Genomic DNA, 13833 nt, shown 5'->3' on the forward strand with positions numbered 1-13833 from the left:
TATATATATATATATATATATATATATATATCACTGTGACATGGAGTGAGAGAGATGCTTACTTGCCATGAAAATGTCACAGTGAAAAACCAACAATTAATGAAATGAATGGTCCTAAAATTGTTTGGGTGCAAACTCTATTATTTCTTCTTCTGGTTCTAAGATGAAATATGACCTGCATATGTTCTTGACTGATTTCAAGAGGCTTACCCATTCAGTAAACGATTATTCAAAAGAAGTGACATGGTGTACAGGGTTCTTCCTCTTCTACTTTTTGTAACAGCTTTCCTCAGTCTAGGCTGAACAGACTAGAAAAGGCTGAAAATAATACAGCATACACACTGCTGGCTGTATCACAAAGAGCATTCTGGCCTGGAGCGTGTCAGCGCTCAAATGCAGATCTATTGTTCTAAGTGTAAATGGGGAAATGTCCTGATGCACAGCTAGTGAACCTGATGAACAGGTAGAGCAGATCAGGGGGCTTAACGATACAGAGATCCATTGCTCTTAAATGTGATTTAAAAAGTTTAGTCGTCTTGAAAATCATTTTAGACTTCAATATGATTAAACTTATTCTTCTATTCAGAGTGTGGCTGTCACTGGTGGTTATGATGCACAGATTTTGTCCAGGAACAGTAAAAAAGATCCACCTGAACTGTAAATGACTCTTGCTGGTCACCACCATGGTGAAACTTCCAGTGAAACAGAAGGCCAGCAGCAATAAAGAGCACAGGTTAAAGGAAATGCACACTCCACATGTCGAATGAAGGTTGTTAAATGGCTTATTGTGTGCCAGTCAAAATAAACCTTTGTGCATCAGCAGATGGCACTGTTGAAACTGGGGCAACATTCTTATAATTTAGTGAATTTTTTTCACTTGTTCAAATATTTACAACCCAATAATCTTTGAGAGGTCGGAATACCAGATTCAAAAAATCTACATTTCTAAAATTGTATTAAATTATTAAAAAAATTGTATGTAGTTTATCACACTCTGGACTTTCAGCCAACTTCATGAGGTGCTGGACACATTTGGCTGTTTTTCCTTCAAATTCAAAAAACATTCTTCAAAACATGCATACAAGAATGTATGTTTTTTTTTTGTTTTTTTTACAATGTAAGAAATTAAAAATATATGCGTAGTTCATATAATTCCTACAATATATAATTCCTACCGCTTGATGCCTTTTGAGCCTGGAAACTGAAACTTGTTTTTAGAGTTCTAATATTTATATAAACATTCTTATAACAAGTAAAAGTTATACAGGTCAAGCACAATGATCTTCATTATTTATATAATATATGGAAATATGACAATACATTATAGCCTAATAGACTTTAGTTAATAACTTAATCTAATAAACAACTTTTCTACTAAGATTAAATAAACATTAACAGAACTACCACTAATGTAGAGGTCATTGTCATTTACGTAATGTGGCCATTTCTTTGTTTTTCAAATTAAATATGTTGAATTTGAGTTTTATACGCTGTTTAATGTTTATTTAAATGAATATTTAAGAAAGCATTCTTTCTTATCCAGCCAAGTATACTTATATTCGGAGGGAATTGTGCATTATAAAGGAAATACATTTTTTAATTGTAAGAATTAATATCTTATTTACAAGCAGAAAATGAAACTCGAGCCATAGAACGTGAGAAAGTCGTGCGCGCGCACGTAGGCACGCAGCCAACGCGAACGCGTACGTTTGACCTTGTTTTTGTTGTTGTTTGACTGGAGTGCGGCTGCGCGCGGCGCTGTACGTTGTCGGATGACGCGTTTTGTCAAGAGAGCGACGGACAGAGAGAGAAAGAAGACAGGTGAAAAGTGAGCTCGGTGCAGGGGAGGGGCAGCAGTACCCTTGTAGCTCCTCCACACAGACTGAAAGCAAACAAGCTTGCCCTAAAAACGACCCAAATCAAACGGATCGGTGATCGGCCACTGCAACGGAATCGGACGGTTCTTCGATTCAGCCTCGTCCGACTCGACTCGGTTGGATTCGATTAGTCGCGCCGCATCACCAGCCCAGAGGCCGCCGAAACAACCCCATCGCCATTATATGATCCACTTCCCAGCGTTGCTGCTGCCCTCCATGTGGGTGAGGGACCTGTGCGTGTCGGACTATGGCGAGAAAAACAGTTAGCAGGAAAAGGAAAGCAGAGGAGCCCAAGGAACAACAGGTAAAAACATTCCTCTCTTATACCTAACAAAAACACCATGGAGCCATATGCTAACCCCTCGTTTTATATGAAATAACACCCATAAAGCATAGGAAATAGAAACACAAGCTCGAAATGTGACAGTTTACAAACAAGAAAAGATTGCAGTCTAATGTTAGCACCAGTCTGCTGGCTAAAGGCTAACTGTGAGTTTGTTAACTTAGTTGTTGACATTGATCTGGCGTTGGTAAGCTGGTTTATTAATGAGCAATCATTTATCAGTTGTCTTGAACATTAAGGTTATGCGTCTTGGCTATGTCTTAATCCTGCACTAGATTACAGGATAATGTTTCTCCAGCAGGAGCCAGACAGTATAAGCTGGTTAGTCGTCCTGCACGACTGAGATCTGCAACAGTTCTCCATTATTTTTCATTGTTAAGATAAGAAATATTAAACATGTCATGCATTCGTTCTGAACAACATCCATATATGATCACTGTAATGATATTACATTGTCAACGTAAAAACCACCTTTCCTCAAACTTCTATATTTTATATACGTTAAATGTATTTTAAACGAAAGAATACAGACATATAAATATGTAGCCTTTAAACAAACATTTCTGTGTCCTAACACAAGGAAGAGGTTCATGTTAGCTACCTCTCACAGCTGTGTTTTTGTCAAAACTGTCAGATATTTATGAAAACATTTGTAAAATCATCAGGCAATATCAAGAACAGTCTTCATCCTGAAGGTCCTCTTTCTACATTTCACCTGCTATGAATTCATACAGGTGCAATTTCCAGTAGCCCCTCACTGCAGAACACAAGATCCAGGGGGCGTGGTTGGATCCACATCTAGGGGGTGGAGATGGGTGGGTTTAGGCACAGGTGATAGTGAATTGGTGGGTTTTTGTTAAATGTGAGCCAAAATCATCACAATTAAAAGAACCAAAGACTTAAACGACTTCAGTCTGTGTGCATTGAATTTATTTAATACACGAGTTACATAATTTGAGTTGAATTACTGAAATAAATAAACTTTTCCATGACATTCTAATTTATTGAGATGCACCTGTATATGTAAGGTGGGAGGAGTTGGATCTGGATCCAACCACGCCCCCTGGATCTTGTGTTCTGCAATGAGGACCATCTCGCAATTTCTGTTATTGTCATCATTCATCATTTCAAATCATTTTGCTTGTATTTTTATTTAGGTTCTATTATTACCACTAGGAAAACACAAAATGAGTATACACGTGTGATAAGCAAAATACAGTTATTTCGTCAACACTGATTTTTTTTTTCCCAATATGGTGACAATTCAGTAAATGGTGTTTGAAACCACCACGTAGTCTTAATTAAGTTATTGAAGTAAATGGTATTTATGTCAATATTTATGATGAATATCTGACACATTACTGCGTCTGTTGGTATTGACCCAATATTGAGTGACTGGCCAGTAAAAATTGCACATATCATGGGGAAAAAAGAAGCAGGATATTTCTTTGTCCCAGTACTCATGAATAAATGAGCGATATCTTATTATGGCCTTGTAGGTGGAGTAGATGTGTTAAATATGATACATAGAACAGGATAGAGTTCTCATATGGGGGAAGGTGGTCTTCAGTGCAACACACTGCTTGTGAGACCACTTGCTGTCCTTATTAGGTGTTTTTTAAGGTTTATTTTGGATATCACGGGTCAGCCCTGGACGTAGCCCTATGTGACAAAAAGAACAAATCAATAAAAACAATGCACTGATATCATAGGCCTCAACAATCGATGTTTGTAATAACTAGGCCTTACGATGTGAATGGTTGTGTATGTCTTGGTTTATCTTACTGTTCATTTAAAGCAAATCAATAAAAACAATGCACTGATATCATAGGCCTCAACAATCGATGATTGTAATAACTAGGCCTTACGATGTGAATGGTTGTGTATGTCTTGGTTTATCTTACTGTTCATTTAAATTTCTCGGGTAACACTACATTGACTTATTAAATTATTGAATTATTATAAAATATAAACAATTATTATAAAATATAAACAATTATTAAATTATTTAGTAATGAAATTATAAATTAGTATCAATTAGTAAATCAATTACAATTACATTATCATAAACATTTTATTATAGTTTTAAAAAAATTGATAAGTGTTTGTTATTCTCAAATGCTGTATTGCAATCTTCAATCTTCATAAACATCATGTAGTGCATTTATGAAGCCTATTAAAAGAAAATGTTTCATTCTTTAATGCTTTCTGATATCACAGTTTAATATGCAGAGACCACCATTTGCAGATTTATTCCCGCAAAATGTATGTTTGAGCATCCCAACCAGCACAACATGGCATCGGCCAATGGCATGAGCTTGAGGTGGGACTGTAGGTTGTCAAAAATCTATTTTTGTAGTTTATTTTTGTATAGTTTGATTGTTATTGCTGATCCTTCCCACAACTTAGACGCTCTTGAACATTTTTTTTTTCTTTGTGTGGGAAGGTGGTCGTGTATTGACGAAGATCCTGTTGTGACCTACTTGGGCGTTAGGATCTGGGTCAGTCAGATGTCTACTGGCCTGAAGGGGGATAGGAAGAGCTTTACTGGAGTAGAGATTAGGGATGTGCGGGACTAGTCGACTAAACGGTACAGCTCCTGCTAGTCGACACTGAAAACAATAGTCGATTACACGACAGAAAAACAAAAACATGATTTTATCATTCAAATTACCATCATTTTAACATTGCAAGCCGCCGTGATCCTGTCCGCACCGTCTATTCCTCTAACGAAGACCCACTTCGGTGGTGGTGCGGGATGTCCAGGCGCTTTCTGAAACTCTATCGGCTTGGTTTTCGTTATCTCTGCGTGCCGACTTCCGTTCCTGCCGAGCGCGTTTTTTCAAGTGCAGGATTTTTATTGTTAATCGCCTCAGGTCCCGTCTTTCACCAGACCACGTTGATAATTTCACTGAACAAATAACGCATGGTCTGAGTAAGTAAAAATTTTTTTAGAAACGTTTTAATGCTATTTATTGATAAACCTTCCTACTGTTTTTGACTTGTGTTTTAATATGTTGGCTAACGTTATATGAAGATGAAGAATTCTGTCAGGCTATTGATTGATTTTCCATTGTTCTGCATTTCCCCAGCTGATTTGAATAAATAATTTGACAGACGCTGAGTGTATGTTCTTCTTTTTTTTCTTTTTAATGACCGCCTAAAATGAAATGATGATAACGCGAGGCAAGTGTGCGGCAAGCGGAATTCATTGAGGGATTTGACAGTGTGATTCATAGATTAAGTATTTCAAATATAGGCTATTATATATGCTACACGCACGCACAGAGTTTTTTTTTTCTTACCATCTTTTGGGGGTTTCTTGCTTTTAGACTAGTCGACTAGTCGGATACAAAACTTTCGTTTAAACGACAGTCAAATTAGTCGTCGCGCACATCCCTAGTAGAGATACATCAGTGTTTATGACTAGATTGGCACATGAAGGAGTGTATTACTCATCTCGCTCTGGACAGATGATGTAATTCCAGCAAGAGTTGTTTATGTGGGTGATGATGTCTTGATTATAAGCATGATGATGTCAGTGTTGTTTAGCAAGAATAAGCATTAAAATGAATGAGTCTCAGTCTCGCACACACAGATTGTTGGACCCACGGGAACTGATATACATTGGTTTTACTCGACCCTGTCATGGATATATTTGATTTGTCGATGCTCGCTGGGGAGCACAGGTTCGCTTTGTCTGCCAGCTGGTGTTAGCATCAGATGAATGCCCTAACTTTTGTTGTTTGGCAGTTTTGGGGTAATTTATTGTTTGATTGTATAGAGAGGGCTGTTAGCAGAGTGAGGTAATGAATTTGCAATGCCACCAGGTGTTTTTCTTTAAATGCAAGCTGTATTTAAAAGCTGCAAAAGTGCCTACACAGTGCTGGATTGCAAGGAAGCCACATAAAACCAGATGTCCTCTGAGATTGTTCTCATAATTTAGGGGTTCTGTTAGTGTTGGGTGATATGCTTCATAGTCATATCTTCCTATCGTCAGCCTATAAGATTGCCGATACACTATATTATCATGCTAATTTACTTCATTATTTACTTAGTTTCAGAGTGAACCAACTTCAGGGATTGCATTCATAAACTCAACGGAATCATGTGTGATCGATTATAATGCGCAACACTGTAAAAGCGCATAAAAAGTAGTGGTCGACCTATATATCGGCCGATGTTTGGAATTTTTTAAATATCGGCATCGGCCGATAAATCTTTTCGTGTGGCCGATGTTTTTCCAAAACGGATTATGACACCATATCATTGCATTTATGCTTCCTCTTTAAGACAAGCCACTCAGATGTGAAGCCAGCACCTGACAGACCAATCGTCATTCACTTTCTAACGTGATGCTACGTTGTGTTACATACAATAACACTCCGCCATGCAGCAAAGTCTTATTCAAACGTACCGTGAGACATCAGATCCACAGTCCAGCGGCAGCTCCGGTGGGAGACACAGATGTGATATAAACGAATTTAAACAAAAAAATGAAGCCGTGTTTACCTCACAAAAAAATCAAAAATCCCGGCTCTTCCTCAGATATGAGCGTTGTTCTTGGGTACTTCTAAACAAGACGCTGTTTTCCGGTGGACCCAAAAGCCGGTGCACTCCAGAATGAAAGCTGGGTCAACACGAGAACTCTATTAAAGGGATAGTTCACCCAAAAATGAAAATTTGATGTTTATCTGCTTACCCCCAGGGCATCCAAGGTGTAGGTGACTTTGTTTCTTCAGTAGAACACAAACGAAGATTTTTAACTTAAACCGTTGCAGTCCGTCAGTCATATAATGGAGGTGAATGGGAATCACGGCTTTGAGAGTCAAAAATACATACACAAACAAAACCAAATTAAATCCTGTGGCTCGTGACGATACATTGATGTGTAAAGACATGAAACGATCGGTCTGCGATCTGCCGTAAAGCAAGAAGAAGAAGAAGAAGAGGCGTCATGCGCCGGCTGTTGAGAACGCGCTCAGGACATTTGGACATTGCGGTGAATCAGAGGTAAAAAGCAATATAAATACTGTTCCGTTTCTTGCACAGACCGATCGTTTCGTGTCTTTACACATCAATGTATCGTCACGAGCCGCAGGGTTTAATTTGGTCATAAAAATACACCTAAGCAAACAATAGCCTTTATAATGCAAAATCCACTTTTACATGGTATTTGGACTAGTGGTCGACCAATATTGCCACGCCCGATATATCGGCTGTTATTTGGAATTTTTTTAAATATTGGCATCGGCCGATAATTCTTTCTGTGTGGCCGATGTTTTTCCAAAATGTACAAAATGGACTATGACACCATATTGTGCATTTATGCTTCCTCTTTAAGACAAGCCACTCAGATGTGAAGAAAGCACCTGACAGATCGTAAGCTGGGTCGACACGAGAACTCTGTTAAGTAATAATAATACATTTGAATTTGAATTATTAACCATAATTATTAACTATGCCATACTAAAATTAAAAAAACCTGTTGTTCAGTAAACTATATATGTATTGTACATAAAATACATGGAATTACATGAATTACATATGACATTAATTTATGAATATTAATTTGTTAATTAATTATGAATGTTAGAAAGGCTGCACTGGCTGCACTACATTTATGTGTTACCTCTGTTGTTTACATTTTAGTTTTTTAGGTTTCATAAATATTTATGTTTCAGCAAAACAAAAGGAAAGGCTGCACTAATTGTTACCTCAATTGTTTACATTTTTTAATTTAGGTTTTAATTAATATTTATGCATAATAAATGTTCATTTAGTTTCACCAATTTTCTGCATGTCTCTCATTTACTGTAATTACATGTATTATATCCATAGGCGGAAATCCCGGGGGGGTCGGGGGGACAGGACCTCCCCTATCTGAGGGTTGTCCCCCCTAAAAATATGATTAAAAACCATGCTGTGTATTGTAAATAACAATGTTTTATACTTTAAATAATAGTGAAAGTATTAAAATAACAAACGCAAACTGGGCGAAAATGCGATTTAAGTTTATAAATATTTTGAGTCTCCCCCTCCCTTACCTCACAGTGCTTTGGTCCAAATGTCTGCTTTCCTCTTTTACATCACCTACACACTCACAAGTCCGATGAGGGAGAACAAAGTCAATAGTTGTGGATCTCCAGTAAGTAAGGCTGTCAAGGCTATTTTATTCACTTAAACATTGGCTGAAGTGATTATTTTCTCTTTAATACAGATGATGCCAATGTATTTTCCGACGAGTCTGCTATGTTAGCAATAATAACTTTACCTGCTTGAGGGAAAGGGTTGCCAGGTTTTCATAACAAAACCCGCCCAATTGCTACTCAAAACTATCCCAACATCACGGCTTTGAGAGTCAAAAATACATACACAAACAAAACCAAATTAAATCCTGTGGCTCGTGACGATACATTGATGTGTAAAGACATGAAACGATCGGTCTGCGATCTGCCGTAAAGCAAGAAGAAGAAGAAGAAGAGGCGTCATGCGCCGGCTGTTGAGAACGCGCTCAGGACATTTGGACATTGCGGTGAATCAGAGGTAAAAAGCAATATAAATACTGTTCCGTTTCTTGCACAGACCGATCGTTTCGTGTCTTTACACATCAATGTATCGTCACGAGCCGCAGGGTTTAATTTGGTTTTGTTTGTGTATGTTTTTTTGACTCTCAAAGCCGTTATTCCCATTCACCTCCATTATATGACTGACAGACTGCAACGGTTTGAGTTAAAAATCTTTGTTTGTGTTCTACTGAAGAAACAAAGTCACCTACATCTGGGATGCCCTAGGGGTAAGCAGATAAACATCAAATTTTCATTTTTGGGTGAACTACCCCTTTAAGTAATAATAATAAGTTTGAATTCCTTTATATGTTTATTCAGGAATATCTGCTGTATTTGATTGCCCATGATTGGTGTAATATCACGTGTGATATACCTTTTCATATGTCCGGTCTTAATTAATGCTGCTATATGCTGATAACCAAACATGTAATTATACGCCTTCAGGCTTGTATTATTTTTACAATGAAACAGACAAGCAAAACAAAACAGATCAGAGACATATATCTTTATTATTAACCAACTATCCCATACTATAATTAAAACAACCTGTTGCTCGGTAAACTATATATGTATTGTACATAAAATACATGGAATTACATATACTATTTTTGACATTAATTTATGAATATTAATTTGTTAATTAATTATGAATGTTAGAAAGGCTGCACTAAACCTTGTTCATTTATGTGTTACCTCTGTTGTTTACATTTTAGTTTTTTAGGTTTCATAAATATTTATGTTTCAGCAAAACAAAAGGAAAGGCTGCACTAATTGTTACCTCAATTGTTTACATTTTTTAATTTAGGTTTTAATTAATATTTATGCATAATAAATGTTCATTTAGTTTCACCAATTTTCTGCATGTCTCTCATTTACTGTAATTACATGTATTTATATCAGCCAATCAGCCAGATTGATTTCTCAATATCGGCATTGGCCATTAAAAATTCCATATCGATCGACCACTAATAAAAAGAAATATGATGGAACGAATAAGCCCTAATATTAATTAGATAATAATACTAGCCTGATAATAATAATAATGATAGGCCTAATCGTCTGGATATCGTCAAAGGCATCAGCCACAGGCTATATCTCTGAATATCGCGATACACTATGCTATCGTCTATCGCCACAACTTAGTTTCTGTTTGAAAATGTAATTTATTCACTAACAAAGAACATTTTTGTGACGTAAAATTAGGGTTTAAGTGAACATACTCTTTTTCAAGTTTTTATGAAAACTATTAATGTAATGTTCACTTAAATATATTATTTTAAACACTTAATTATTTAATAATAATTTTCCAAATTAATATCCATTTTCATGCCGTACATTATAATGTGATGCTGTAATTTATTTGTAGCATTTAAAATGATTGATTTTTAGTTTTTAGTGTTTTATTTTTTAGTTATTTAGACAAAGTATAAACATTTTTACTTAAAGTACATTAATGGACATTTGAAAAATTTCTTCTGAAAAATTATTACACTTTTTTTTTTTTTATCAAATATCAATTTGAAAGATTGTATATAATTTAATTGTTTGTAAAGCTAATATTGTTAAATTGTTGTATGCAATTCATTGAAGTATAGGTATTAAGACTATTTTAAGTTTTATTATTGTTGAGTTTTCCATGAATATAGCCTTTGATGCTGATATGGCCGAAAATGATAGATAGATAGATAGATAGATAGATAATTATTAGGAACTGACAGTAAATGCTGTTACAGTTTGTTGCAATTATTTGCATTTCTTTAAAATGACATGCAATTGATCAATCATGTATGATTTATGAAAGTACATTTGTTTCATTTAGATTTTTTACATGCTTGACTCGCTCCTTTTTGTCCTTCTAACAGTTTGACTGGTGTCAGTCTGCGATTAAGCGTGCCCGCGTGTCCAGCTCAGCGTGTCATGCCCAGCACTGGTGGCAGAGCCGGTGGTCGGTGGTGTGTTCTGTGAGAGGAAGGGAGTTCCGCCCACAACAGCAGCATGAGTGGAGCTTTCAGCGGAGTCTGCGTGGATTTGCTGCTGGACGCATCCCAGGAATCCTCAGAGAGAGAGAGTTCACCCTCGGCCGCCTCAATAAGGTGTTCGCTTCCCAATGGCTCAACCACAGGCAGGTGGTGTGCGGGACCAAATGCAATACGGTGAGATTTCTGATTGATACTTTAGTATGTAATGTTATTAATGCTGTATTTATGATCTGAACATATTACTGGTCTTTCCTCCCATTTAATTCTAACCCCATTTAAAGTTTACCATTGATGTTGAATTGGGAAATAGAATATGAGAATACTGGTTCTAGAGAAGTTTATTTTAAGTTTAGATTATATTTTTGCACATGCATACCGAACTGAAAGGCCAGATAGATAGATAGATATTTCCGATTTTAATTAAAAACAAATGTGGACATGATTGTTTTCATTATTGTATTACAGTAGAGAGAATTACATTTTGAATGATATATTTTTTTCTTTTCATTGTCATGAGCCAAGTTTCCATCCAAAAGTTTTTGCGCTGTTTTGTTATCGATAAAGAGAATATGCATTAAAAAAGATTTGCGATAATTGCTGTCTACAGCTTGTTTCATCCAACTGGCCTTTTACCGATTAAAATGCTGTGCGTGATGACGTCATCCCTAAAAAAACAAATTGTCGCATAAGTTTTGGTGTATCGCAAAAAAAAATTGCCCTTGAGCTGTTTCCATACATAATTTCACCTATTGCGTAAATTATATAGACTAGTAAGTAGCCTGTTCATCATCCATTTGAAACAAAACTTTATTATATATCCTATTATTAAATTGTATTGGCCTGCATAAAATTGTTTTTAACAAGTGTCATGAGTATAGATAGATAGATAGATAATTATTAGGAACTGACAGTAAATGCTGTTACAGTTTGTTGCAATTATTTGCATTTCTTTAAAATGACATGCAATTGATCAATCATGTATGATTTATGAAAGTACATTTGTTTCATTTAGATTTTTTACATGCTTGACTCGCTCCTTTTTGTCCTTCTAACAGTTTGACTGGTGTCAGTCTGCGATTAAGCGTGCCCGCGTGTCCAGCTCAGCGTGTCATGCCCAGCACTGGTGGCAGAGCCGGTGGTCGGTGGTGTGTTCTGTGAGAGGAAGGGAGTTCCGCCCACAACAGCAGCATGAGTGGAGCTTTCAGCGGAGTCTGCGTGGATTTGCTGCTGGACGCATCCCAGGAATCCTCAGAGAGAGAGAGTTCACCCTCGGCCGCCTCAATAAGGTGTTCGCTTCCCAATGGCTCAACCACAGGCAGGTGGTGTGCGGGACCAAATGCAATACGGTGAGATTTCTGATTGATACTTTAGTATGTAATGTTATTAATGCTGTATTTATGATCTGAACATATTACTGGTCTTTCCTCCCATTTAATTCTAACCCCATTTAAAGTTTACCATTGATGTTGAATTGGGAAATAGAATATGAGAATACTGGTTCTAGAGAAGTTTATTTTAAGTTTAGATTATATTTTTGCACATGCATACCGAACTGAAAGGCCCATACTGTATTTTCGGTACAAATACATGTACCGTTACAACCCTAATAAATAAATAATTTTATACATTATACATACAACAAAACATTTTTGTTACTTGAAATGTAATAAAGCATTAACAGAAATAAAATAAAATATTTTAAAAAACCTAAACATTGTATTTCGACTTTAAAACTAAATTATGATGTCAGGTCTGTTTAGCAGGAACAAGCTTTAAAACAAATGAGTCTCATTTTCATTTAGATTTACTTGATGTATTAAAATAAGAAAAATTTTATTCATAAAAATATTAATAGAAACTATAATAGTATCGCACTGATACTAACATACTAGTACACAAAAAGTTTTCAATACACATGTCACCCTTCAGGAATATTTCATGTTAAATAAGCTATTGAGAGGTACTGTATAATAATGTCAACTCAGTTTAACTTGCATTTAATATTCCTTTTAAAGGTATAGTTCACACAAAAATTAAAATTCTGTTATCTAAATGATGCATTTCCATATAAAGAAGGAGAATGGCGACTGTCAAGCACCAAAATGACATAAGTTCCACAAAAGTTGTCTGAACGTATTCTATATGTTCACAAGATTTCTGAAGCCATGAGAAATGGATCTATATTTATTATCTCTTAGTTGCAATCCTCTTTTAGATGACTTTACTAATCCTGTTTTTCTTTGTTTTCTTAGCTATTTGTGGTGGACGTCCTCTCGGGACAGATAACAAGGATACCCATGCTGAAAGACAGAGAGGGCAGGGGAGAGGTTTCCCAGGGTTTGAGTGGAGGTGGAGGCCATTTCCCCTTCCACAATCCAGGATCAGTCGGAGGCCTAGATGTCCAGCAGGGGTGTGGCATCCACGCCATTGAGCTGAACCCCTCTCGTACTTTGTTGGCCACTGGAGGAGACAACCCCAACAGCTTGGCAGTGTACAGACTTCCCACACTTGACCCTGTCTGCGTCGGGGATGTGAGTCCGGCCTTTGCTCTAGTTGCGCAAGTAGTGTAAATGTCAAACGGTTTAATGGCTTCAGCCTTTGGCTCCAAAGAGCTCAAGTGCTCTTAGTGGCTAGCTTTGGCTAATATAATGAAAACACCTCTGTTATGCACAGATAAAGTATTTCTCTAGACTCAAATTGGTTCTGTATTTCTAACAGGATGGACACAATGACTGGATATTCTCCATTGCGTGGATCAGTGATACCATGGCAGTCTCCGGTAAGAAGCTTGTAGATCCTGTTTTGAGCAAACACTTTAATGTTAAGTTAACACATTAAGTGCTAGTGTACATTTCAAGAAACCTGTCAACAATGTCCAGTGTTATATTTCACCCCAAGAGAAAATGGAGAACAGAAATAGAAAGTATGTTTTGCATAACGAAAATGGGGCCCAGTTTAGGAACATTAAGAATATTTGACATTATTTTCATTAGTTTAGCACATCCCTGCCTCCATTTCTCAAAGTAATTTTGTTACATAATTTTTTTATACATATAATACATATA

The 13833-nt window shown here is 36.5% G+C and overlaps 1 protein-coding gene across 1 annotated transcript in view; it reads left to right on the top strand.

Moving 5' to 3' along the window:
- The first annotated feature begins 1735 nt into the window (after window positions 1–1735).
- Window positions 1736–13833, top strand: part of LOC107665237 (DDB1- and CUL4-associated factor 12-like) — a 20550-nt gene continuing 8452 nt past the window's right edge. The window contains exons 1-4 of the mRNA XM_016456040.1: window positions 1736–2181; window positions 10652–10942; window positions 13021–13299; window positions 13487–13547. Coding sequence (XP_016311526.1) covers window positions 2125–2181; window positions 10652–10942; window positions 13021–13299; window positions 13487–13547 — 688 coding nt within the window. The 5' untranslated portion in view covers window positions 1736–2124. The remainder of the gene's footprint in view (window positions 2182–10651; window positions 10943–13020; window positions 13300–13486; window positions 13548–13833) is intronic.

This window comes from Sinocyclocheilus anshuiensis, unplaced genomic scaffold, assembly GCF_001515605.1.
Source record: "Sinocyclocheilus anshuiensis isolate Anshui unplaced genomic scaffold, SAMN03320099.WGS_v1.1 scaffold587, whole genome shotgun sequence".
NCBI lineage: Eukaryota > Metazoa > Chordata > Actinopteri > Cypriniformes > Cyprinidae > Sinocyclocheilus > Sinocyclocheilus anshuiensis.